This window comes from Dendropsophus ebraccatus, chromosome 5 (assembly GCF_027789765.1).
Source record: "Dendropsophus ebraccatus isolate aDenEbr1 chromosome 5, aDenEbr1.pat, whole genome shotgun sequence".
Classification (NCBI taxonomy): domain Eukaryota; kingdom Metazoa; phylum Chordata; class Amphibia; order Anura; family Hylidae; genus Dendropsophus; species Dendropsophus ebraccatus.
The window spans coordinates 144,012,980-144,040,434 of record NC_091458.1 but is presented as its reverse complement, the minus strand read 5'-3'; the positions used below and the strand labels follow the sequence as shown (position 1 = coordinate 144,040,434).

Sequence of the window (27,455 nt, the reverse complement as noted above, 5' to 3'; positions counted from 1 at the left end):
CGATAGGGAGCTTACCTTCCCCTCTACCAATCGAAAAATGAAGTGGCTGATCTGCATCAACATCTCCGACCTTGTTCCCCCTTGATGGTTTAGATAGGGCACCACAGAGGAGTTGTCCGACATAATTCTTACATCTTTCCCTTGAATCTGGGGGAGACATTGGCATAAGGCGTAAAGTACTGCTCTCAACTCCCTCGCGTTCTTGGGGTCCCTGGCCTCTTCCTGATTCCAAACCCCTTGTAGGAGAAGAGACTACGCGTGTGCCCCCCACCCTGAAGGGCTGGCATCTGTGGTGAGGAGAAAGAGGTTTTTCTTCACCCAGGGAATCCCTCCTGAAACATTCTCTAGAGAGAGCCACCTTAGAGACCTCTTTGTGCGCAGAGAAAGAGAAGAGGGAAGATCTAAAGACTGTCTGCTCCTGTCCCAAACCTGAAGAACCTGATGCTGTAGGACGCGGCTGTGGGCCCAACTTACTGCCGGAATGGTAGAAGTCCCAGCACTGACATGGCTGATCTGATGGAAACTAAATCCTTTTCTAACAAAGCTAGAACTCTGGTTTGTGATCTATTTTGTGTTGTGGAAGGAAACAGGACTGAGCTTTTGAATCTAGATATGATCCCTAGAAACTGACAAGTCTGGCTCGGTACAAGAGAGGATTTTTCTAGATTTACCTCCAACCCTAAACGAGAAAATATCCTTTGAACTATCTGAGTCTGCTGGACTAATTCCTCTTTTGACTGGCTCACCATGAGGAAATCGTCCAGATAAGGAACAATGAAAATCTTGTGTTCCCTGACATGGGCCATGACCTCTGCAATGCGGGGGATCCACACACGGGGCTTTATCCCAGCAAATCGTTTCGTCTTCATCAAACGGATATTTACGTTTTAGTAGTTTAGGAACAAAAAATTTACGATCAGGTTTCTTCCACTCATTTTCAATTAATGCAGAAATGTTCTTATGGATCGGGAACACTCTTTTACGTTTAGGAGCTAATCCTGCAAACATTTTATGTTGAGTAGAAAATTCCACTTTAGTCTCCTCTATGCCCATAGTGGTTCTGACCGCTTTTCCTTCCACAACACAAAATAGATCACAAACCAGAGTTCTAGCTTTGTTAGAAAAGGATTTAGTTTCCATCAGATCAGCCATGTCAGTGCTGGGACTTCTACCATTCCGGCAGTAAGTTGGGCCCACAGCCGCGTCCTACAGCATCAGGTTCTTCAGATTTGGGACAGGAGCAGACAGTCTTTAGATCTTCCCTCTTCTCTTTCTCTGCGCACAAAGAGGTCTCTAAGGTGGCTCTCTCTAGAGAATGTTTCAGGAGGGATTCCCTGGGTGAAGAAAAACCTCTTTCTCCTAACCACAGATGCCAGCCCTTCAGGGTGGGGGGCACATGCGGAGTCTCCTCTCCTACAAGGGGTTTGGAATCAGGAAGAGGCCAGGGACCCCAAGAACGCGAGGGAGTTGAGAGCAGTACTTTACGCCTTACGCCAATGTCTCCCCCAGATTCAAGGGAAAGATGTAAGAATCATGTCGGATTCCTGTGGTGCCCTATCTCAAATGCACATAGGGGCTTCCCGGCTAGATCTTCAGGAGAAGAATCAGCCGAACCTTCACACTCCCCCTTCTCTTCAGCCTCTGAATCAGAAGCAGGAGCTGGATCAGTAGATCTAGAGGGAGCACTAGCTTTAGTAGATGTAGAGGATTTTCTGGGATTGGTATTGGCTTTAATCTCATCCCGAATAATCCCCTTAATGTTCTTCATAAAGGATGGGGCCTCTTCCTGCATTACTTTAGTTAAACATTGATTCCCTTACGTCCCATTGGCATCACAACATATGGGGTAAATTCGCCCCTGCGAGCCCCTGGGACGAAGGAATATTTAATGAAAAAATAATAATTAAATTTTAATCCCCTCCTCCATGAGGTATAAATAGGCTCCACCTCCCCCTAGACCTCAGTCTTTTTTTACTTCGTTGCTGTTAGCCCTAGGGGACTTTGTCCCTCCTCCGTTTTTATGCTTTGTTAACCTGTTGCATTCAGGTTTTCTCTCCAGGTAATGATTGGTGGGATGCCGCTGGAGCTGGTGTCCAGGTAGTATCCTGATATTTGCTTCTGCAGGTCTTAAGGCCCTATTCCACTAACAGATCTGACGACAGATTATCTGCCAAAGATTTGAAGCCAAACCCAGGAACAGACTATAATCAGAGAACAGGTCATAAAGGAAAGACTGGATTTCTCCTCTTTTCAATTCCACTCCTGGGTTTGGCTTCAAATCTTTGGCAGATAATCTGTTGTCAGATCTGTTGGTGGAATAGGGCCATTAGCTTTTAAGTTTTTCTTACCTAGTGCGTCTTGGAACGCACTCTGCGTGTCACCCGAGCTGCTGCCTTTTCTTCCAGTCGCGGTCGACTGTGGAGCGCATCGGCGCTGCGTGCGTCTCAGCACTGCGGCATCAGCATCATGTCACTTCCGGGGGCCGGCAGCGGCGCGCGCTCTCTGCATGCCGGATTAGCGGTGTGTTCAAGGCAGAAGGTAAACTGTTGCTACCTCTAGGTCTGGCTGTCTTCCTCTGGAAGGATTTTCTGTGGCTCATTTGGATCTAATAGAAAACATTTGAGTGCAAAGTGCTGTGATCTCTCTTCTATATACTTAAAAGTAAGTGTTGCTGCCACCTAGTGTCTCTTTCCGATATCACTCTAGCCAGGCTAGTGGTTTATATGTATTGTAATACATTGATTATTTGCAGATGTCTGAAATGGAGACCAGTCCTGCTGCTGGCAGAAGACCTTCTAAGGAAGCACTTCATGTGCCGAGTGTGAGACTCCTCTACCTGACGGCTATGGATACCGTAGGAGGATCATTTTTTCCAGATAAGATTTATCCTTTCTTTCATAAAAATATTTATGAATGCCTAAAAATATTTATAATGCCTAAGTATGCTGTCCTTCATGCAGACCTAAACCTATGAGGAGCCTGATGTTCAGGATGTAGTTGTATGGGTCAAGGACTATGTGCAAAAGACTTTAGCGGCTAATGAGAATCGCCGCCCATGTCCTAAGATAAAGACCAAATGGAGTATTTCTCTCTCTACTCCCAGCCTTTGAGTTTATTACTTTATAGCTGTAGGATTATGGTCATTTTCAGTTTTACTGTGATTGATGAAGTTAAGTCATCCTTTTCTTCTGAAACCTCTTCTACTTCTGAAGATGAGAAAGAATTATTCAGGGGGTATTTCACAGCTGATAGAATTCACAAGCTCTGCTAAGCTGTGCAAGCTGAAATACACCCTGTGGAAATAGAAGAGGATAGGATTGGTCCTCCTCAAAAAAGCCTAGGGCTTTTTCTGTGGGTAAGACTTCATTGTCTATGTTACAGGCGGAATGGAAGGAACCGGAAAAGGCTCCGGGTTTGAGCAAGAGGTTTAAGACCTTATATGTTCTCAAGGAAGAACAATGTAAGAACTGGAATGAGCCTCCAAAGGTGGACCCGGCCATAGCCAAACTGTCGAAATGTACTGTGCTGCCTGCGGAGGACGGAGCCAATCTTAAGGATCCGATGGATAGAAGGGTGGAGGTAGCCCTCAAGAGATCATATACGGCAGCGGCAGCCCAAGGGGCAGTCTCCATTTCTTCTTTGAGGTTTCTAGAAGCCTAAGAAGATGGCTGGCCAAGGTCCAGGAAAATTTGGAAGGTAGAGCTAGCAGGGACAAGGTCCTTCGCTCCTTAAAAAAGGTCATTATGGCAATTGACTTCCTCTGCGATGCTGCATCTCAGGGAATCAGGTTAGCGTAAAAAAACTAGTACGCTCTCAACCGCTGCCGAAGGGCGCTATGGTTAAAACCCTGGGTTGGAGATGCTAACTCCAAAATTCAGCTCTGTAATATGGAGTTCCAGCCAGGTAGGCTGTTTGGCTCTGAGCTGGATAAATTAATGGAGGAATTGTCTGACAAGGAGGGGAAGTCCCTACCATTGTCCTATAAGAGCGGTGATTCCTTTCGCAGAGCAAAATCTCCTCAGCGAGGCAAAGGGAGATACCAGTACAGAGATTGAGGAAGAAACTATTCCAGAAGAGGTTCCGGGAAGCAGCAGAATAAGGACACCAACAAGAAACCAGACTTCTGACGCAGAAGCTGTCCAATGGGAACACGTCTGAGTTTGTTTCTCCCTGCCTGGGAAGAATTAAGAAAAGATCACTGGGTGTTAAATATTATTCAAAATGGTTATGTCCTTCATTTATCATCTCTTCCTCCTCCAAGATTTCTTCTGTCAAGAAATCTTAAGCCAGAAAGACACTTAGTCCTAGAGACAGAAATTCTTTACCTCCTTTCCATTGAGGCTCTAGAGGATGTTCCTCTATCTGAGATCGGTCAGGGAGTTTACTCCCCAGTGTTACTAGTGCTTAAGCCATCCGGAAATTGGAGGCTTATTATAGATTTGCGATATCTCAACAGGTGCATCGTAAAGAAGACGTTCCACATGGAGAACATAAGATCGGTAAAATCTATCCTCCAGGAGGGAGATTTTATGGTTACCATAGATCTACCGGATGCATATCTTCATGTACCGATTCTGAAGGCTCACAGGAGAGCCTTCGCCATCCAAATCCAGGGGAAGGTAAGACACTTACAATTCAAAGTCCTTCCATCCGGAATACCTCCGCACCCTTTGTTTTCATAAAGGTAGTGTCACCATGATGGTTCGCTTCCGTTTACAGGGGATAAAGTTATCCCTTACCTGGACGATTGGTTGATTATGACTCAGACTCAGGATCTTCTGAGAGTTCAGTTGAACTATGTCCAGGACATACTTCAACAATTAGGTTGGCTTATCAACATAGAGAAATCAGACTTAATTCCTAATTCCTCCTCGTCAGGTATCCATAAGAACATAAATGCGCTTTCTAGGGCTCCTTGCCTCAGCTGCGGACGCGGTGCCATGGGCGTTATGGCACATGAGATTTCTTCAGAGAGAAGCACTAACAGTATGGAACCGAGGACTGAAGGACTTGGATGCGATGCATGTTCTATCGACTCAAACAAGACATTCTCTAATGTGGTGGAGACAAGTCAAACATGGAGTTTTATTTTCAGAACCACACTGGATAACCATCATGACAGATGCTTCAGGAACAGGTTGTGGAGCTCATCTGACAGTCATCATGACTGCAGGATCTTGGAGTCAATAGGAATCCACTCTGCCCTCGTGAGGGAGCTCAGAGCGATTTACCTAGCTCTTCTTCATTTTTCTCCTCCTATTTTACAGAGAGCAGTCAGAATCCGGATGAACGACATGACCTGTGTGGCGTACCTAAACAGGGAGGTACCAGATCCCCTTCTCTCCTCAGGGAAGTAGAGAAGATTTTTCTGTTGGGCAGAAACCAGAATAACCAGACTCTCTGCGATTCATATCAGGGGTGTCGACAATATATTGGCGGATTGACTGAGTCGAGGCCTGACATTACCGGGGGAATGGTCTCTCTCAAGGAGAGTGTTCATTCAGTTAACCCAGAGGTGGGGGCTTCCTCAGAGAGACCTCATGGCATCAGCAAGCAATGCCAAACTGAGGAATTTCTGTTCCCTTTACAGGGCAGACAATCCCACGGTAGTGGACTCAATGACAATACCATGGACATACCAGCTGGCGTATATCTTTCCCCCCATAGCCATGATTCCCAGAGTTTGACGAAGATCAGTCTAGATCAGTCGTCAGTAATAATAATAACTCCCTTCTGGCCGAAGGGGTCATGGTTCACCCTGCCCATGAATATGAGCAGAGGGGAATTTTGGAGATTACCTCTGCATCCGGATCTAATATTCCAGGGTCAACATCTGTGCAGGAATCTTTCCAGCCTCAGCTTGACAGCTTGGAGACTGAGTGGACCGTATTAGACTCTAGTTTTTCTGAGAAGGTATAGTATACCCTTGCTCACGCTCGTAGTAGCACTACAAATAAATCTTATGCACATATTTGGAAGATTTTCAAGATTGGTGTGCAAGCAGGAGTATTGATGGACCTAAACCTTCAACTCCACAGTCATTGGAGTTTTTACAGGAAAGCTTCTATAAAGGATTAAAACCTAATTCCATCAAGGTGCAGATAGCAGCCCTCTCTGCCCACCTAAACTCACGTTTCTTTCAGATCTTGGAGGTAAATAATTTTGTTAAGGCTAGACTAGGCCTAACCTGGTAAAGCAGGTAGACCCATGGGACTTATCCTTTGTGTTGAGACACCTGTGTCTTCCTCCCTTTAAGCCTTGGGAGGAAGTAGACTTCAAGTTAACATTGAAAGTTTCTCTTTTACTAGCCATTACCTCTGCTAAGAGAGTTGGAGAACTTCAAGCCCTTCACTCCGCACCTCCATACGTGATTTTTTCCCAAGACAAGGTTATCCTTGGGTTCCTTCCAGGATTCCTGCCTATGGTGGCTTCATTTGCCAACATCAACCAGCCAATAGTATTGCCTGTATTTTCTCCTACTGGATCATCTAAAGAAGACTTAGATCTTTCTTTATTGGACGTATCCAGAGCTATCAAGATCTATCTACATAGAGTAGGTGATTTTCGTAAAGACGAGAATTTCTTTATCCCTTTCGCAGGAGAGAACAAGGGGAGAAAGGCTTCAAAACCTTCAATATCCAGATGGATCTGTGACTCCATTGCCTTATGTTACTCCTCTGCTGATCTGGATCCACCAGAATTTACCAGGGCTCACTCTACTAGAGCTGTGGCCTCCACTTGGGCAGAGCGTGCCGCTGTGCCACTTGAGGACATATGCCAGGCAACTACCTGGTCTACTTTGACTACCTTTGTGAGATATTTCAGGCTGGATACTTCTTTCTTGTCAAGAACAATCTTTGCAAGATCTGTTCTTAATGCAGACGTAATAAATAACCCGCCCATTGGGGATAATGCTTGCTAATTCCCCATATGTTGTGATGCCAATGGGACGTAAGGGAAGCTAAAATTATTATGTTAATTTGTTTTCCCTAAGACCCATTGGCATCACAAGACTCCCTCCCTGTGTTTTATGTTTCTTTATAATTAGACTGAGGTCTAGGGGGAGGTGGAGCCTATTTATACCTTATGGAGGAGGGGATTAAAATTTAATTGTTATTTTTTTCATTAAATATTCCTTCGTCCCAGGGGCTCGCAGGGGCGAATTTACCCCATATGTTGTGATGCCAATGGGTCTTAGGGAAAACAAATTAACATAATAATTTTAGCTTACATAAGGACTTAGAGTAATGAGACTGAAGGGGTTTTCTACACATCAAACATTCCTTCTTCGATCTGCCGGAAACAATGTTTATCTGTGTGTGTGTAATATATATATATATATATATATATATATATATATGGAGAGAGAGAGAGAGAGAGAGAGAGAGAGAGAGAGAGAGAAAAAAAAAAAAAACTCCAGGGGATACCCCTCTTATCCAACCAGACATCTCTGATGTGGTGGTCTCCTGGGTTTGAACTTGGGCGCCTGAAGACTGGGCTGATTCCTTGTCCTCCATCCTGAGGGAATACAGCAAGGAGCAGCAGGCAGGGTAGCAGAACAAAGACAGCCACCAGGAACCCTGCTGGCACAGAGAGCTGGCTGCGGTCCTGACTCCATTGGCGCTTTCCTTAAATGGTCCTTGCGCCAGTTAGCTGAAAGCGACTCCGCCCCCAACCTCACGGTGGCCGCCTACCCCCAAAGAGGGCAGGAAATGACCTTGCCGCCTCCCACCCACCGGAGCAGGCCCGGTCCTGGCTAACACCCCCCTGGAACTCCCAAGGCCGCCTCACACATCCGGCGGCATGGAGCGGCGGAAGTACGTAATCACATGCGTACGCACGCACTGACGCCACCCGGAAGTGCAACCTGACCGCCAGAGCCCGCCGGGCGCACAAGCCGGCTGTCCACCGCTCTAGCCTACTGGAGGAAACAACCGGGGAACTGACCGAGCGACCGGGGGAGCTGGGCCAGCAGTCTTACTCGGCAGTCTTCATATGAAAGCCTTATACAGACAGGAATCACCCGGGGACACGGTAAGAGGACCAACAGGAGATCCTCAGCTCTATATCCGAAAATAATCCTGGTGTTCGTAGTGGTGCTCCTGCACCGCCACCTCCTGCTCGCCAGACAGGAAACTGAACTGGAGAGGATGGAAAGTCCGGCCTACTTATGGAAACTTCCTGGTGACTGTTATCTGTCTGACGAAGGAGGTGGATGCTCTCCATGGGTGCTCTCATAGGGCGAGAAGGTAAACCTCTGTTTCCTATCACTCAGCCAGGAACTTACACAGTTAAATGTATTTTCCCTCTAGTCCGAGAATCCTCATTTATATAGACTAGAGATGAGCGAACCTCGAGCATGCTCGAGTCGATCCGAACCCGAACTTTCGGCATTTGATTAGCGGTGGCTGCTAAACTTGGATAAAGCCCTAAGGCTATGTGGAAATCATGGATATAGTCATTGGCTGTATCCATGTTTTTCAGACAACCTTAGAGCTTTATCCAAGTTCAGCAGCCCCAGCTAATCAAATACCGAACGTCCGGGTTCAGATCGACCCGAACCCGGTTCGCTCATCTCTAATATGGACCAACCTTAAATGACTTGAAAAGGTCCAGAAACACAACATCCACAGCCTTCCCAGGTCCAGTCTATAACGGACCTCAAAGAAGCTGATCAGACTAGTCTGATGGTCCTGTGGTATCTCTCTGGTGCTGTGTTATTAGGTTATTTTCATTAAGATACTCCAGTTTAGCATGTAGAGATGAGTGAATTTACAGTAGAAAAGGAAGCAAATCCCTTTGTTATGCTACGTTTACATGGGACGATTATCATTCGAATTTTTGCAATAACGATCGCATTTGAACGATAATTGTTCCGTGTAAACACAGCAAATGATCAAGCGATTAGCGAAAAATCATTCATTTTGATCCTTCAACATGTTCTGAAATCATTGTTCGCAAAAAATTTGCAGATCGCTTCGTGTAAACAGTCTTTCAAAGATTCACCCTATGCATTAACGATTTTTCTTACAAATTTTCTAACGATTTATTCGTCTAAACACTGATCGTTAAAAAAACCAAATTGTTGCTTTAAAATCGTTAAACGATCGATTGGGCGAATAATCACTCCGTGTAAATGTAGCATTAGTTCTGCTTATCAGCCTTCTGCCTTTAAAGTCTGTGCTGCTCCGCCCCGGGTGGATGGAAAAGCTGGATCCAGTCCTGGCAGAAGATTCAGAGGACTGGACCCTGCTTTTCCAGCAACCCAAAGTGGATTGGCACAGAGTGGCATGGACTTCAAGAGCAGCAGGCTAATAAGCTGGTTGCTGAGCTAACAAAGCGGTTCGCTTCATTTATATTGTAAATTTACATATCGCTAATATTCATGTCTTAACAAACCCTCAAATACTTTACCCATAATTTATGTTAGACTTAAAAGCCTATAGTTTTCAGGATCACTTTTTGACCCATTCTTGAATACTGGTACCGCATTGGCTATGTGTCAGTCCTGTGGAACAATCCCTGTCATCTAGAATTTTTAAATATAAAAGGAATAAAGGGTCTGTCTAGCATAGCACTTAATTCCTGCAAAAGTCTGCAATGCATGCCACCCGGACCCTGCGATTTGAGGATTTTAACCCCTTGTCGCAAAATGACGTTCCAGGAAAAGCAGGTAGTTCCTGGAACGTTAAGTTGTCCCTTCCTCTGCGGCGATAGGGCAGCAGGAGGAGGCTCCCTTTGAAACTAATAAGGACTCTTCAATTGAGATGCATTTGGGAGTGAAATTATGAATGACCAGCGTTATCTTGAACAGGTGGTCACATATGGGATTGTCATTATAAGGGTAGCTTCACATAGCTTTTCTGTGGCGTTTTTCTGGCTTTCAAGAAACGGCAGAAAAACTGACAAAAAATTATTTTGACGCTTTTTCTGGCAATTTTACCTTGGCATTTTTGAGCGTTTCCAGGAGTGGCATTTTAGAGATAAACAAAAGAAATTCCATAGAAGTCTATTGGAGAGAAATGAAACAGAAAAAACAACACTCCCTCCGCACTCTGTGTTTTTTTTTTCTTCTTTAAACTGCCAAAAGGGCAAAAAAAAAAAAAAAAACCAAGAGAAGAAAACGCCGCCACAAAAAAAAAAAAACAAGTATTTCGGAAAATTCCATTGACTTACAGCCAACATCTGTCTGCAGGCGTTTTTGCTTATTTAAATTTTTGCAAAATGCCATGGCACTTAATGATGAAGCAATTTCTGCATAAGGCTGGGTTCACACGAAGTGTGACCATGTTATTACCATACTTTAAATTGGGGTATTATACAAAACATCCCCACTCCAGTATTGCCTAATTGCTTAGTTTTTTACTAGCCCCATATGCAGCACTAGGCCCTTAAATGTCATAATGTAAGAGTGGTCCACACCATGGGTCTGGAAAAAAAAAAAAAAAATTAAAAGTAGGGATAAACAAATTTACAGTACTAGTGAAGCACTTCACTAGGCTCAGCCGGCTGCCTTTGAACTCCTTGACACTCCTCTCTGTGTGTCTGGAAAAGCTGGATCCAGCCCTGGGAAACTAGGGGAAGTTTCCCAGGATTGGATCCAGCTTTTCCAGGCACCTGGAGCACAGAGTCCTGATGGCCGAGCCTAGCAAAGCGCTTTGCTAGTACTGTAAATTCTCCCATCCCAACTGAAAAGTTTGAATTCTTTGAGGTCTGTGGTATCAAACTGGATTCCTAGGTGGCCCAGAGTTAGGAATCTATTGCTCATAATTTTTAGGGGCCTGTGACAGACAGGTTCAGTTGTATAGGGGGCTGCCTGATGCATTCTTTACACCTTTTTTAATCAGTTTTTTTTTTTCCATAAAATGTACCACAAATAGCAACTCTTGAAATAGTAAGCCTTATTTAAAAAGAAAATTACAATTTTATCATGCAGTCTCAACATTGTGCCAAAAATTGCATTTTACTGCTTTTCGTCAGATTGCTGTAAAATAGCTTAATTTGATAACTGGACATTGGGGCTGCATCAGGCCATCAAAGACCTAAAACCAGAGATAAGCAAACTTACATTACAAATGAAGCAAAGCGCTTAGTTTGCTTGGCAGTTGGACAATATGCCGACTGCCTTTGATCTCCGTGACGCTCCTTCCCGGGTGCCTGGAAAAACTGATCTAGTCCTGGGAAACGTTTGGTTTGTAAAGTAAATTCACTTATCTCTACCTAAAGCATGGGCTCTCACCATGACAGAGCATCAGCCTGGCATTATTAGGGTGAGAAAGTTTACAGGTTTTGGGCTTTCAAAGCCTAATCAATATAGTCAGGTAATGGATCGTACCCATTAACAGATTTAATACAAATTTTATTGCGAGGATTATATAGAAGAGCTATTCTCACCATAAAAATCCACTTAAACTAGTTTCTGTTCATGGAAATTATAAATACATATTATATTTATCAATATAATGCACAGTGCAGCTGCAGTCACAGATTGGCTAACAGGCAGTTTGTGTGGGATTGTGATCTCACAGGAACCCAGCGGCAGGCTGAAAGCACCATGGGTGAGGCTGCAGGAGCAGCGGATTGGGTCAGTATAATTTGATTATTATGGTCTCACCACCCCGCTGCCCACCCATGTCTTTTATTTTGCCTGGACCAACTCTAAATCAGGGATGGGAAACCTTTGGGCAACTGCAAAAATCTGTAGGTGCCGAGGTGGTCAAAAACAAACAAACCAAAAAACTTTTAACTTCATTTATTTCAAGCCAAAAACACAAAATACATCTAGAATAAATATAAACATTCCACAAGAACCGTATCATTTTAGGTGCAATTAGAGTTAAATATACGTACATTCACTAATTTAAAAAAAATTATAATAAATTAGTAATATTCTAGTCTCATTATACAATACTTTAAGCCAGGCATTTTCCATTCTCTTACCCCACATGATCTGTACTATAGTTGAAACATTAATCTTTTCTCATTTCTACCTGTCGTTTGCAGTATCTTCCACAGGAACATACTGCATTACAGCTAGAACATGCTAACAATATCTTCTCTCAGTACCACCCTGATCAGCCAATATCAGAATGGCAGTGGTGGGGGATTGGGGCAGGAGAGTATTTCTTATTTTTCTATTTTTTGCAGCACCTGGCTTATTTTTTTCTAAATAAAAAATAAAATAAAAAGTATGTTGTTCCTGGGCAATACCTGGGAACTTTGGGTTAGGAGTACCCAGTGCAGCAAAAAGCCAAAAGGGCCATGCTTTGACTGTTCAGGCAAGAAGAAAAACTAGTTTTGCAACAGCTGGGGAGGCTAAGGTATTAGCAATCGGTCACAATATGCACAAATATATCAGGTTATTTGTGTGATAACTCTGGTACTATTTTTGTTACATGCAGGAATTTAAATAAAAAAAAAAAAAAATCAACCATTTATTCGGTGAAATCATAACTTTAAAAAAGTTACAATAAGTTCTTAATGTTAATTGAAAAAAACAAAACAAAAAAAACAGTGTTCATTACTGGCCTTGTGCAACATTGATAAGCCAGAGTAGCAGGCACTGTTTGTCATGTTTTTGATCAGATTTGGTGCAATTTTCTCTGTCCATCCATTTTCCTATAAGACACACAGTCACTGTGTGATACAGTTATCTCCCATATCTTGTGCATAACAATCACTGATAGTAGTGCGAAGCTCCTCAATGTCTCTCTTTAACCTGTCCACGCCACTCAAGTATCTTTCAACAGAGAAGAAATCTAGACCTTCTGCTGGATCGTCTAAATCTGTTGTAGCTGGATGGGGAAAAAGAGCAACATGTAAATGGAAAGTTTTTGGGTTTTTTTACTCTATAAAGTATTATTTTACACAATCATTTGCAGGATGATTACTGAAATGACTACAATACACAAACAGGGGGTGCAATTGTATTTCAGAAATATGCCCACAAATTAATACTGTAGGGTATAAGCCTTTTTTTGCTATTTTGGTGGATTTTATCTTCCACACTGTCTAACAACACTCTTTGTAAAGTTAAAGCTGTTTTATGGAACATTTATAGCATATACTTTGTCAATTTACTAGAGACTCTGTCAGTAGGTTTATGCTGTCCTATATAAGGGTAGCATAAACTAGTGACAGAAGCTGAACAGAATGGTGTACCACTTACATTGTTCTGTGCTGATGTTTTGGAAATATCCTCCTGAACAGACAATAAGTAGTCCATTTCCATTATGTGTGTGAGCGTAGTAGTCCTGGATATTTATGAGCTCCAGAAAACACTGGATATTAGGAGAATTGCTGAACAGAATGATGTATCTAATACACTGCTCTGTTTAGATTCTATTTAAAAATCTTCAAATGGGGGAAGCCAAAATCCTGGGAATCTTTATCCCCTACTGCCAGCAGAATTAAATGAGAGTTTCACATCACAACCCCTTCACTGTTTTCTTAAGCTCAGCAGTTCAATCTGCCCACTCTATGTGCCAGTCCACATTATGTGGAGGGGTCCTGGAGACTGATCTTAGTTTTGGGGGGGGGGGGGGGGAAATAAAATAAAAAGATTAAAGGGTATTACACCTTTCCTCGCTCCTCAGCGCTTCACTTCCTTCCTTGTGCAAATGTGGGTCAATAGTTTCCTCTGGCTTAAAAAGGGCAGATTGTGTCACCAGTGTAGGAAATAAATTGTGAAAACTACATGGAGCAAAATCCTGCTTGCTTGAGGTGGCAAGTCACCAGACAATGTTGTGACAACATTGCACAGCGACTGGCCACTGCACATAGGCACGGTTTCGTCTGCAAGCGGCTGTCACTATGTAGAGACCATGGAGCAAGGTAAAGCTTTTACAATACAGGCAACCTCTTTAGCAAACTGATCACCGAAACAGCAATTCCCTTTATTAAGAAGCAATTTACGTATCTTTCACTAACCCAATAGGTTTTAAGACCTGTAAAAAAGGTGTTTAGAGTGCTACAGGCCCATCTGCAGTATCTGAACCATCTCATTTACATATTAAAAAAATAAAGATTATTGGAGCAGTGGAACTTCTAAAGAAGTGGCCACACTCCCCGTCAGCAGGTCAGGGCCAACCTGCTGCTAGACTCATTTTAACCCCTTCATGACTAAACGTAATTGATGCACGGATGTCCCGGTCACATTGAAGCAGTAAAGAAAAAAGGAAATAAGATACAGCTCACCGATACTCCTAGGGTCAGCAGCGACAGATAAGGTGCAGGGTAGGGTGCTCGAACTTCAGGGCGTTAGCCAGGCGCCGTACGCTTGATATTCAGCAATAGGAGAAGGGGGAGTTGGAAGTCGGCACTCCTGGACGTAGCTACGTTGCTACGTCCAGGAGTGCCGACTTCCAACTCCCCCTTCTCCTATTGCTGAATAACATTGAAGCAGTGTTCCTCCTCGCCTTCTAAGAGCCATAACATTCTTATTTTGCACCTACCTAGGGCTGGTTGGGGTGTCATTTTTGGCACCATGATGTATAGTTTTTATTGGTATCATAGTGGTATAAAAAAAAAATATTTTTTTTTTTGATATAGAATAAGAAAAATTACTACTTTACAAGTCCCCCTAGGGGACTTTTATGCAATCTAATGGTTGCATATACTAATCAATGCCATGCTATCTGGGGAGAAACCCTATGAGAAGATTGCCAATACAACAGGACGGTGGTAAGTATTTCCAGGGACACTAATGTGTGTGGAGTCAATCACACTGAAGCAGCTCCGCGCACATTAAACCCTTTACAGCAGAAACATTTATTTACGCTCCTACTGCATGGGACATAGACAGTAAAAATGTACATAAACGAATTGCTAACGTGAGGGGGTTAAGAACATGGTTCTTTTGGTCCTTACAGATGTAACAAATTTTAAAAAAATTTTTATCCCCTGTAGTACATATATATTTTTCGCCTACTTGTCAGCTATAAATGCACAGTACAAGTCACAAAGGGGTTAAAGGGGTATTCCTCACAAAATCTTTTTTTGCAATATTAAATGACCAACCCATAGCTCCATATATTGCTCTTAGCAAGCAATTACCGTTTCTTAGCTGTTTTGGGGCTACTTCCCCCTTCTCTGTTTCACGCCTTCCTCCTGGCCCCCACCTGCCAGTCACCCTCAGCTGCTGGCTCACAACCATGCCATCACCCGCCCCCATCTGTCACTTAGATGACAGTCTCCCTCACAGCTGCCAGCTTCCATTCCCTTAAAGAGGAATACCCCTTTAAGATAACTAAATATAGATATAAAATAAAAAAAAATGTTAGCTAACTTACAGTGCACTCCTAGTAACATGGACAGATTAGGGTCTACACCCTGTACTCTTTGGCTTAGCAAACAGCATATAGATCGCAGATTCTTCTGGCAGCAATTCATTTCTTTATACAGTGTAAAGAGCTGACTGGCTTGCACATCAGATGGCTGTTCCTTTAGTGACGCAATACGCAGTTGTTCCTGTATTGTGACATTGCGCTCCATAAGGTCCTGGTTTTGTGTGGCTAACTGAAACAAGAGAATAATGTAAGCTTTATGGAGAATTTATAGTTGTGCATGCCTACTTACACTTCACAAATCTAACATGTATACATGTAGGTGACTTACATCCCTTACAGCTGCTTTCAGGTGTTGAAGTGCAGCTTCTTTTTGTTCAGATTCTGCCTTTAAAGCCTGTCCTGTAGCCTCTTCTTGACAGACCTGTTCTTCTAAATCCTAAGGGGATACAACAAAGGCCACATTACAAGAATATATAAGGAAATCTCTATTTAAATATAGAGAATAGAAATGTGTGTGTGTCTTTTCGGATTGCCTTAAAGGAGAACTGTAGCCAAAATCTATTTTTAATTATTTCATAAGCAAATTCCTAATAAACTCTTATTATGGGAAATGCACATATAGTGCTATTTCCCTCAATTTAGTAGATCAGACAGGTTTCAATTTCTCAAAAAAAAAAAACAAAAAAAAAACACAAAAACATGACATCACACAGTATATGTAGACACAAAATTAAAAATTCCGGCAGGGGAGCGTTTAGCCTGCTGCACAGGACGAGGCTGGTACTTCTTATGTGATCAGGCGGTCAGGGGTGTTTGGGGGGCTAGTGCATAGCACTATTTGCACAATTTGATGGATCCAACCAGCATGGCTTTACTGAGGGCCGATCATGTCAGACTAATCTCATTGATTTCTTTGATTATGCCACAAAAGTGCTGGATGAAGGTGGTGCTGTGGATATCGCCTATCTGGACTTCAGCAAAGCCTCAGATACAGTTCCCCATAAAGAGCTGATAGAGAAGTTGGGAGAAAATTGGACTTAATCCCTGGATAGTTCAGTGGATTTGTGGTTGGCTGAAGGATAGATATCAGAGGGTTGTTGTTAATGGTGTATATTCCTAGCAGAGACTGGTTACAAGTGGTGGCCACAAGAGTCTGTTCTGGGTCCTATTCTTTTTAATATGTTTGTAAGTGACATAGGAGAAGGGTTGGTAGGTAAAGTTTGTCTGTTTGCTGACACAAAAGTGTGAAACAGGGTTGATATTCCTGGAGGTGTCAGTAATATGGAAAATGATTTAGCTTTGCTAGATAAGTGGTCCAAACAGTGGAAATTGAAGTTCAACGTTTCCAAATGTAAAGTAATGCACTTGGGGAGGAGGAATCCTCTATCAGAGTATCACATCGGCAGTACTGTGTTGGAAAAGACTTCAGAAGAGAAGGATTTAGGGGTAGTGATATCTGACACCCTTAAAATGAGTCACCAGTGCAACCAGGCGGTGGGGAAAGCAAATCGTATGCTGGGCTGTATAGCTAGAGGTAGAACCAGTAGGAAGAGAGAGATTGTGATCCCGCTGTATAGAGCTCTGGTGAGGCCACATCTGGAATACTGTGTCCAGTTCTGGAGACATCACCTAAAAAAGGTCATTGATAAAATACAACGGGTCCAAAGACGGGCTACAAAAATGGTGGAGGGTGTGAGGCATAAACCATATCAGGAAAGACTTAAGGATTTGAATCTGTATAGTCTAAAGGAAAGAAGGGAAAGGGGGGACATGATTGAAACCTTTAAGTATGTTAAGGGACTAAATAAGGTTCAAGAGGGGAGTGTTTTTAGTAAAAAACTAAGCTCAAGAACTAGAGGACACAGTGAGAGATTAGTTGGGGGAAAGATCAGAAGCAACGTGAGAAAATATTATTTTACTGAAAGAGTAGTAGATACCTGGAACAAACTTCCAGCAGAGGTGGTTGGTAAATCTACAATAACAGAATTTAAAACACGCCTGGGATAAACATACATCTATCCTAAGATAATAAGAAAGAAAATACTAAAAGGGCAGACTAGATGGACCCAGTGGTCTTTTTCTGCCAACAATCTTCTGTTTCTATGCTTCACTACGGGCTCCTGGCAGGGCGGGGGCTGATCACTACACTCCTGGAATGGGGGGCTGGGGGTGCTTTGAGGGATGACTGCACTACAGGCTTCTGTAAGGGCAGGGGGCGGGTAGCTGACTTTTGTGAAGAAAGCACAGGAATGGCCCTGTTATTTTTTACATATAACATCCACATATACTGTGTCTCCTGGACCCTTTAAGTACAGACAGGGAGTCATGACTTACTTTTTTATAAGAGAAATTTAAGCCTGCCAGATCAACTAAATAGCTTATGAAATAACATATTACAAAATAGATTTCGGCCGGAGTTGTCCTTTAACTGAACTTATCACTAGTTCTGTGCTGCCTGAGCTATGGGCTGCGTGGAAATTACATTTCCGATTAATGTGCAATTAGAGAGAGACCTGTCAATCAAGGCTGGCAGACTGCCCCGGTGTCTTAGATTGCTGTGGTTGGTGCAGCACGAAACTAGTGACAAGTTTCTATTAACAATAAATACATAAGTAAATAAAAAGCAGCTGTCCAAAGCAGAAGCAAAGCCGCATAGAAAACTTGTTCTTTGCAAAGTTCCTGATATAAATCGATGTGGCAGCAGAGAGCACAGAGTCAGACTAAAAAAAGAATATACCACGTCCTGCAGGACATACAGCAGCTGATAAGTACTGCAAGACTGGAGATTTTTAAATAGAAGTAAATTACAAATTCTATATAACTTTCTGACACCAGTTTATTTGAAAGAACAAACATTTCCCCAGAGAGCCCCTTTAAGGTTGTATTAGACTGCCCGACCTACATTGTAAGATCGGTTCTTGCTTACAGAGCCTTTTACACGGATAGATGTTTTATTATTCAACAACATTTCATTTTTACCACATGGTAAACTAATTCGTTATTTATACACTATACTTGGTAAAATGTAGAGTGTCATTGGGAAGTACAGTTGGTACAGCAAAAAACAAACCCTAATATGGCTCTGTAGATAGAAAAATAAGAGTTACGGCTGTTAGCATATGAGGAGGAAAAAGCAAAAAATGCTGAAGCTATAAACTGCAGCCCCTTTAAGGCAGCTGATCAGTACCGGTGCCAGGAGTTGGACCCCTGCTGATCTAATGTTCATTGCTTACCTAGAGAATATGTTCATTGCTTACCTAGAGAATAGGCTATCAGTCTTCAGAAGCTGGAGGACACCTTTAATATCTTGAGTTCTGCTAGCTTCTTATCTACTAGCAACACTTTATGCAAACAGCTATTTTATATCAAAAGAGGACCTTATACTTTTAAAGTAACCCCAGTTTAGTGGCAGAAAAAAATCATAGTCAAATTGCTTGGATTTTTTTTTACACATTTAATTAGTTGAAGATGCAAAGGGTAGTTTAACAGAGCAGATTTTTTTTTTTTTACTGTTGATTCTCCACAGGTCTGACCACTATACAGGAAAGGGCGGAAAAAAATCTGCTCTGCTGAAAATGGTGAGCGGAAAAAAGACCACTTGGTCCATCTAGTCTGCCCTTTTGGTATGTACTTTCTTCTTCATCCCAGGCAGGTTGAAAAAGTCTGTTATTGTAGATTTACCAACCACATCTGCTGCAAGTTTGTTCCAAGTATCGACTACTCTTTCAGTAACAGTAGTAATATTTTCTCACATTGCTTCCGATTTTCCCTCAGCTAATCTGAGTTTTTTTTTCTTTTAAAAACACTTCCCTCCTGAACCTTATTTAGTCCTTTAACATATTTAAATGTTTCAACCATGTCCCCCCTTCTCTTCTTTCCTCCAGACTATAAAGGTACAAATCCTAAGTCTTTCCTGATATATTTCATACCTCAAACTCTCCACCATTTTTGTAACCCTGGACCCGTTCTATTTTATGAATATCCTTTTGTAGAACTGGACACAGTATTCCATATGCAGTCTCACTAGAGCGCATCTAGTGAGTTCATTATCTCCCTCTTCCTACTGGTTAGGAACATGATGAAGATTCTCAATGAATCCACCTTGTGACAATTCATCCTTAAGGTTGCCTTGTTATATAGATTTGTGAGCCTGCCTACTCAAGTCAGTGCAAGCAAATGCTCAGCTGGGCCATGGCATTATAGCTGGAGGAAGCAGGTACATAACATACCCTGATTCCAGAGGAAAATGACACCAGCAGCAAGACCCGGGTACCCGAGCTACAGAGACACAGCTGCTGATACGTATACATTGTTTAATATTAATTTCCTGCACCCCTTTGCCTGCTTTTTTATTTTATGATACTTCTCTTCAATCTTTATTCAATCAGACTCTTACTTACTTTCACTTTATTGCACATCTGTTCCATTTTCTTCTCATAGGTTTCTATTACCTAAAAGTAAAGAAGAAAGAAGTGTGTGTAAGCTTGTGCCTTAAAGGGGTATTCCCCCCCAAAATTATTTTTGCATTAATACGTTGCCCTTCCGTAGCTTTCCATCTTTCCCATATAAATTTATTACGGATTCTGCACAGTTCTGCTGTTATCTAGGTGCCCCCACCCCCACGGATTGCATAGAATCATCAGCTCCCTGCTCCTGGCCCCGACCGTCCGAGACGGCATCACGTGTCCTCCATCTCTTCAATGGGCTGGGTTAGCGCTTCTAACCCAGTCCACTGAAGTGAGGGAGGACAGTGAGACGCTGAAGCTGTCTGCCTCTCTGACAGCAGCACCGCCCACTGTGTGCCCCTCGCCCTGGAGCTCAACAGCTCTATGTAACCTCCCCACCCGGAGCGTACCCACAGTCTGTGCCCCCCCTCATCCAGTGGCCGCATTTGTGAGTGCAGCCCCCCCACGTCTCCCGGTGGCCGCTAGCATCCTCCGATAAGTGCAACTGTGTAGCGGCGCCCCCCACAGAGATCACCCGTATCATACATCTCCCCCCCACACACTGTGTGCACGACCCCTTCACTCCTCCCCCATCCAGCTCACCCAGTGGCTGCCCGGTGCTCCTGTGGATGCAAACCCTGCACTACCCGCCCACCCGCCGCCGAGCTCGAGCTTACCTGCACGCACCTCTCCATCAGGCTGTGCATTTACCCCCGTTCACCTGGTGGCTGCCCGCAGCGCTCCCGTGCCTACAGCCCCAACTGTGCGACGCCCCCAGCCCCCTCACCCGCGGCCACCCGCAGCCTTCTCACCCCTGGACATCTCAGCTCTGCTACATCGTTTTCCCCATCTCAGCTCTGCTACATCGTTTTCCCCATCTCAGCTCTGCTACATCGTTTTCCCCATCTCAGCTCTGCTACATCGTTTTCCCCATCTCAGCTCTGCTACATCGTTTTCCCCATCTCAGCTCTGCTACATCGTTTTCCCCATCTCAGCTCTGCTACATCGTTTTCCCCTTCTCAGCTCTGCTACATCGTTTTCCCCTTCTCAGCTCTGCTACATCGTTTTCCCCTTCTCAGCTCTGCTACATCGTTTTCACTTTCTCAGCTCTGCTACATCGTTTTCACTTTCTCAGCTCTGCTACATCGTTTTCACTTTCTCAGCTCTGCTACATCATTCTCACTTCCTCAGCTCTCCTACATCATTCTCACTTTCTCAGCTCTGCTACATCCCCATTACATCTCAGCTCTGCTACATTGTTTTCCCTATCTCAGCTCTGCTACATCCCCATCACATCTCAGCTCTGCTACATCATTCTCAGTATCTCAGCTCTGCTACATCCCCATCACATCTCAGCTCTGCTACATCATCATTACCATCATCAGGCATAAGCATTGCATGATGGGAAATGTAGTTTCCTATCTTGATTATAGACCATCTTTTAGAAAAACTTGTAACTCAGGAACGGAAGCAGCTAGAAAGACGGGAGACGGCTCAAAATTCTCAGGGGGACTTGGTGAGTAAGACCAGCTAGGTTTGGAGGCATTTCATTTTTTTAGCTCTTGGGGGGGGGGGGGGGGGGGGGGGGGGGGGAATACCCCTTTAAAGGGGGTACCCAGTTTTTTCCCCCCAAATCAACTAGTTTTAGAAAAATATACAGATTCGGAATTTACCTCTATTTAAAAATCTCCAGCCTTCTAGTCAGGGCTGTGGAGTTGGAGTCGGAGCTAGCTTTGTCTGGAGTCGGAAAAAAATTTACCGACTCCAGCTTTAAAAAAAAAAAAAATCTTTAAAAAAAATGTAGAATTGAATTTTGATATGAATTTAACAAGTTTTGCTCATGAATATATATTATGAGCAACATTCTAATACGACACTGGCCCTATTACATAAGGGGTGTCATGGAAAAGTTGTCGGTCACTATTTGGCAGTTTGTTTCTGAGCAGGAAGAGTCCATTGTGTGGGGGGAGATCTGTGCTGTTCTCTTCCTGGATGCTGGATGACTGTATATGAGCAGCAGTGTAATATGAAGATATCCTGTGCAATATAGAGGAGGAGGAGACATAACTAGTATAGCAGTAACCTCTGTCCTCAGTGTTGTGTTTTCTCTCTGGGATAATATTGTGTGTTTTTCTTCAGTGTTCAATGGATGCAGCTGTGTGTATGTGTGTGCGTGCGCTATGGCTGCAGTAGGCTTTGTGTGTGTGTGTGTGTGCGTGCGCTATGGCTGCAGCAGTCTGTGTGCAAGTGTGCTATGGCTGCAGCAAGCTCTGCCTGTTTGTGTGTGCACACTATGCAGCAGGCTGTGTGTGTATGCTATGGCTGCAGCAGGCTGTGTGTGTGTGTATGCTATGGCTGCAGCAGGCTGTGTGTGTGTGCGTGCTATTGCGTGCCCCCACAGTGACCTTCTATATCACTGTGTGAACTCTATAATCACTATGTGTGACCCCCTGTATATCACTATGGCTGACCTCTATATCACAGGTATCTGGCATTGTTAGCAGTGTTTCTTTTTGTAAGGTGAATATTTACTTAGAAACATAGAAGACTGTCAGCAGGAAAAGACAACCTGATCCATCTAGTCCAGTTCTGAGTTATTCAGGACATGGAGGCTGGAGACTGGCTGCATCCACTGCACACACAGGAGAATCTGCTTTCTATGTTTCCTTATTCCCTCAGAAATCATGTAGGACATTAGGGAGAAGCTGCTGAGCCAGTGTGATAAATAACTCCCCTGGTATATAACCGGCCATTTATGAAGGAGCAGGAGTCGGAGTTGGGAGTCGGAGTCGGTCCTGATAAAATTCAGGAGTCGGAGCTGTGGCTTACCGACTCCACAGCCCTGCTTCTAGTACTTATCAGCTGCTGTATGTCCTGCAGGAAGTGGTGTATTCTTTCCAGTCTGACACAGTGCTCTCTGCTGCCACCTCTGAAATATGCAAAGCAATAATGGTTTTCTATCAGGATATGCTACTGCTCTGCACAGTTCCTGTCACTTACAGGGGTATGCAAAAGAGGAGTCCGTGGAGCCTCATTGAAGAGTCTCAAAACACAGGACTAGCCAGATATCCCTCCGGGAAGGACCCAGCCAAGTGGCAGCTCCTGTTAGGAAACCACCAAATCCACCATATTAAGTGGCCCTATAAGTCAGTGTAATGACAAGGGATAAACCAAGGCTAGGTAACCATCCACAGACAGCTGTTTCGGGGTGTTGCCCCTCATCAGTGTGGAGCAGGATTCTGGCTAGGTGGGAGCAATGCCTAGTAGAGCCATAAGAGAAACAGATTGCTGAACTCAGGGAGAACAGCCAAATGACAACACTGCCGGCTGCTAATGAAAGCGCTCAATGCAGTGAAGTCCTAGGTGAATTGCCCCCTGGGAAACATAAGTATGCAAAAGAGGAGTCCGTGGAGCCTCATTGAAGAGTCTCAAAACACAGGACTAGCCAGATATCCCTCCGGGAAGGACCCAGCCAAGTGGCAGCTCCTGTTAGGAAACCACCAAATCCACCATATTAAGTGGCCCTATAAGTCAGTGTAATGACAAGGGATAAACCAAGGCTAGGTAACCATCCACAGACAGCTGTTTCGGGGTGTTGCCCCTCATCAGTGTGGAGCAGGATTCTGGCTAGGTGGGAGCAATGCCTAGTAGAGCCATAAGAGAAACAGATTGCTGAACTCAGGGAGAACAGCCAAATGACAACACTGCCGGCTGCTAATGAAAGCGCTCAATGCAGTGAAGTCCTAGGTGAATTGCCCCCTGGGAAACATAAGTATGCAAAAGAGGAGTCCGTGGAGCCTCATTGAAGAGTCTCAAAACACAGGACTAGCCAGATATCCCTCCGGGAAGGACCCAGCCAAGTGGCAGCTCCTGTTAGGAAACCACCAAATCCACCATATTAAGTGGCCCTATAAGTCAGTGTAATGACAAGGGATAAACCAAGGCTAGGTAACCATCCACAGACAGCTGTTTCGGGGTGTTGCCCCTCATCAGTGTGGAGCAGGATTCTGGCTAGGTGGGAGCAATGCCTAGTAGAGCCATAAGAGAAACAGATTGCTGAACTCAGGGAGAACAGCCAAATGACAACACTGCCGGCTGCTAATGAAAGCGCTCAATGCAGTGAAGTCCTAGGTGAAATTGCCCCCTGGGAAACATAAGTATGCAAAAGAGGAGTCCGTGGAGCCTCATTGAAGAGTCTCAAAACACAGGACTAGCCAGATATCCCTCCGGGAAGGACCCAGCCAAGTGGCAGCTCCTGTTAGGAAACCACCAAATCCACCATATTAAGTGGCCCTATAAGTCAGTGTAATGACAAGGGATAAACCAAGGCTAGGTAACCATCCACAGACAGCTGTTTCGGGGTGTTGCCCCTCATCAGTGTGGAGCAGGATTCTGGCTAGGTGGGAGCAATGCCTAGTAGAGCCATAAGAGAAACAGATTGCTGAACTCAGGGAGAACAGCCAAATGACAACACTGCCGGCTGCTAATGAAAGCGCTCAATGCAGTGAAGTCCTAGGGGGGCAGCGAGAGCACTGTGTCAGACTGGAAAGGATACACCACTCCCTGCAGCACAAACAGCAGCTGATAAGTACTGGAAGACTTCGGATTTTAAAACAGTAAAGTAAAAAACAAATCTATACAACTTTCTAAAACTAGTTGATTTAAAAATAATTATTTTTCCCACTGGAGTACCCCTTTAATAATTCTTATACATGTAACAACCTACTTTTTGTAAGCAATCCTGCTCTTTATGTAGAGTTTCTATTTCTTGTCGTAATTTATCTGCCTCTTCTGTGAGAAGTTTTTCTTCTTCTTTCCAGTCTGTCATTTCCAACTTTTTAATTTGCCTTTGCAAACTGAAAAAAAAAACAAAAAACACAACACATGAGGTCACCAAAGCGGAGTAATATTAAAAAGGATTAAAGTTGTTTTTATAGCATACCTTTTAATAGTATTCAAATGTTCATTCTCCTTTAACTTCTGAGCTGCAATCTGAGCCTCACTTTCCCTGCAGATTGCTCTGGAGTCTCTCAGCTTTTTCTCTAGATCACTCACTTGGTCCTGGAGGAGGTGGTTCTGCTCCTGAAGTTCTTTCATCTACAAGAGAAAAAAAAAACAAAAAACAAAACAACTATGTAGTCCAGGCCGCCAATTACAGCTGAAATGAAAGAGAAAGCTACATATTTCTCATTAGTGGCTCATTACATAAATTTATTTTTTTCCCTGACAGGCTTTCTTCAAGTAGTTTCATTATAATTGTTTGTTCCATACATAATGGCAGGACTGATCTATAAAGTGTATCTGTTTAACATGTTCAACGAGTCAGGGAACGCCTTTCCTGTCCTGAATGTCAGTACAGTAGCGCAAAGGTTCAGCCCAAATAATTAAGGTGGCAGTCCCTGCCTTCATAAATAAAGTTACAGGTTTCATAGCGGTTGTGTGCCATGACTGCTTCAAACACAGCGGTACTATGAATGGCACAGCCAGCCCAGTAGAAAAGTATCATTTTTTCACCCCATTAGCAGTGTTAATTCTACAATTTTTTTTTTTTTTTAATATCAGGGACACTTGTGGGAATCCTTAATCTAGAATAGGTGGATGTTGGCTTTTGACCAATGTAATGACTAGCATACAGATTAGTCAGCTGGAGAATGCCAGGACTTTCATCCACAAAAAAAAAAACAAAAAAAAAACAAAAAAACACGAATGGAAGTAAAATTTGTGACATCCCTAATGATGCCTGGAGTTGGCAAAATTTGGTGTATCTAGGGAGAGAATGAAATTGTAGTTCCTGTCAGGGACAACAAAGAGGGGCAGCAGAGAGCACAATGTTACATTTTTTTTTTTTACCTCCAGAAGAGCCCTTTAAAGCGTAAAGGGCAATTTTTGGGAAAACATTAAATATCAACAGTTCAAGCGATTTTAAGAAACTATGTAATAGGTTTTATGTACTAAAAGAGTTTCCTTCTGTACTAAAAAAAAAAAAAAAAAAAAAAATCAATCTCCCAGCCTCCCCCCTCACATCAGATGAAGCAGGATTTCTCTGTCCATTATGTGGCTATGGAGAGGGGAGGGGCTGTTAGGAGTGACTGAGCACGGAGCAGTCCTGCACAGCACAACACCCTGCAATCTTCTCTCAATAAGTTCATAGATAAGCACTGACCTTTCTGAAAACTGAATCCAGCGTTTTGGGTGCCCAGAGAGTCTACAAACAGCTGACCTTCATGTCACCTCTTCCTGCTCCCTCATCTCCCTCAGCCCCTCCCCCTTCATAGGCTTACAATGGAGAGAGCAGAACCAGTCTTCACTGGCTTCTCTGTAATGAAGACGTGTTTGCCTGATAATGCACAGATAAGAAGTCAGGGGGGGGAGGCAGGGAGATTGCTTCTTGAGTACAGAAGGATACTTTTTTGGCTGATAAAACCTATTACAGAGTTTCTTAAAATCGCTTATACTACTGATTTCTGCAATAAAAAAAACATGACAGTTACGCTTTAAGTGTTGAGCTTTGAGATAGAATGTTTAGTTTTAGTGAAATTTTTTTTAGCAGAAGTTAACAGAATTTCAAGCTGGTAAGTGCTGCAAGTCATTCTTATGCACATTAAACTACTTAAAGGGGTTGTTCAACGATCAGCAAAAAAAAAAAAAAAAAATTGCTAGAGTTGTGTCTAAGGCTTATCTAAATATCCCCACCAAGTTTCGCTGCTATATGATCAAGTAAGGAGATATAAAAGATTCCAGGAAAAGGAGGTCAGCAATATCAGTGGTCTGTATTTACTTTACAGGTGAAGAGCTTTAAGGCAGAGCTTTAGGGTCCATTTACACAGAAAGATTATCTGACAGATTATCTGCCAAAGATTTGAAGCCAAAGCCAGAAACAGACTAAACAGATCAGGAAATAAAGGAAAGCCTGAGATTGCTCATCTTTTCAAATTCATTCCTGGCTTTGGCTTCAAATCTTTGTGTAAATGGACCCTTAGACTATTTTATATAAGTTAAATTACCTGCAGCACTTGTTTTTTGTGGTCCTCTGCTGTGGGAAGGTCTGCCATGTATCTTTCCAGGGTCTCTATCCTCTGCTGCCTTTCTTTATTCTGTTCTGCTTCTTTCTGACATTTTTTCTTCAATGAATTAATATGCCGTTCTCTTCCTTTTACCTGCCAAAGTGTACACCATTAAAGGCTGTGAGAATATATCTTCTGGAGTACAGCAGACAAGTTATAGGAACTTACACGCTCGTCTTGCTTTTTCATCTCATCCGAGTGTTTTTGTGCTGCCTCCTTCATTGCTTCTCTTAAGCCTCTACTCTCTGTCTCCATGGCACAAAGCTTTTTCTCCAACTCTGCCTTCTCACGGCCAGACGAATCAGTCTTCTCGGCAAACTGTGCTCTTAAGAACGTAACCTCTCGCTGCAAGTCCTGAAAACACAGGTTAACTGAGCCCTTCCTGTACTTCCAGATTTATGATATATGAATGCTATAGTGGCCATACGCAATTACCTGTAACCTTATCAGACACATATCATTGTATGGACTAGACTGGCTTAGCAGTGTACTATGGACTTGCAACTCTCCCTCCCGCAATTTCTGGTCCAGCGATGCGATGTGCTGACGCTGCCTGCAATTAGAAACATTTACCTCAAATCATATGCTTTATGTGCTCATATTTACAACTCCTCAAACTTGTGGGCAGAGCATCAGGGGTCCACATATCACACCTAATA

At 43.3% G+C, this 27,455-nt stretch overlaps 1 protein-coding gene across 2 annotated transcripts in view; it reads right to left on the bottom strand.

Moving 5' to 3' along the window:
* Positions 1 to 11,770: 11,770 nt before the first annotated feature.
* The window catches only part of CEP85 (centrosomal protein 85), a 48,771-nt gene continuing 33,086 nt past the window's right edge, over positions 11,771 to 27,455 (bottom strand). Inside the window, exons 6-14 of one of the 2 annotated variants that reach the window (XM_069972598.1) lie at positions 27,232 to 27,349; positions 26,965 to 27,150; positions 26,737 to 26,889; positions 24,675 to 24,829; positions 24,459 to 24,588; positions 19,688 to 19,738; positions 15,616 to 15,723; positions 15,291 to 15,516; positions 11,771 to 12,794 (exon numbers count right to left, since the gene is read on the bottom strand). In XM_069972598.1, coding sequence (XP_069828699.1) covers positions 12,634 to 12,794; positions 15,291 to 15,516; positions 15,616 to 15,723; positions 19,688 to 19,738; positions 24,459 to 24,588; positions 24,675 to 24,829; positions 26,737 to 26,889; positions 26,965 to 27,150; positions 27,232 to 27,349 — 1,288 coding nt within the window. In that variant the 3' untranslated portion in view covers positions 11,771 to 12,633. Of the gene's footprint in view, positions 12,795 to 15,290; positions 15,540 to 15,615; positions 15,724 to 19,687; positions 19,739 to 24,458; positions 24,589 to 24,674; positions 24,830 to 26,736; positions 26,890 to 26,964; positions 27,151 to 27,231; positions 27,350 to 27,455 lie in introns of those variants that run through there. The other variant, XM_069972600.1, reaches the window with a different exon arrangement.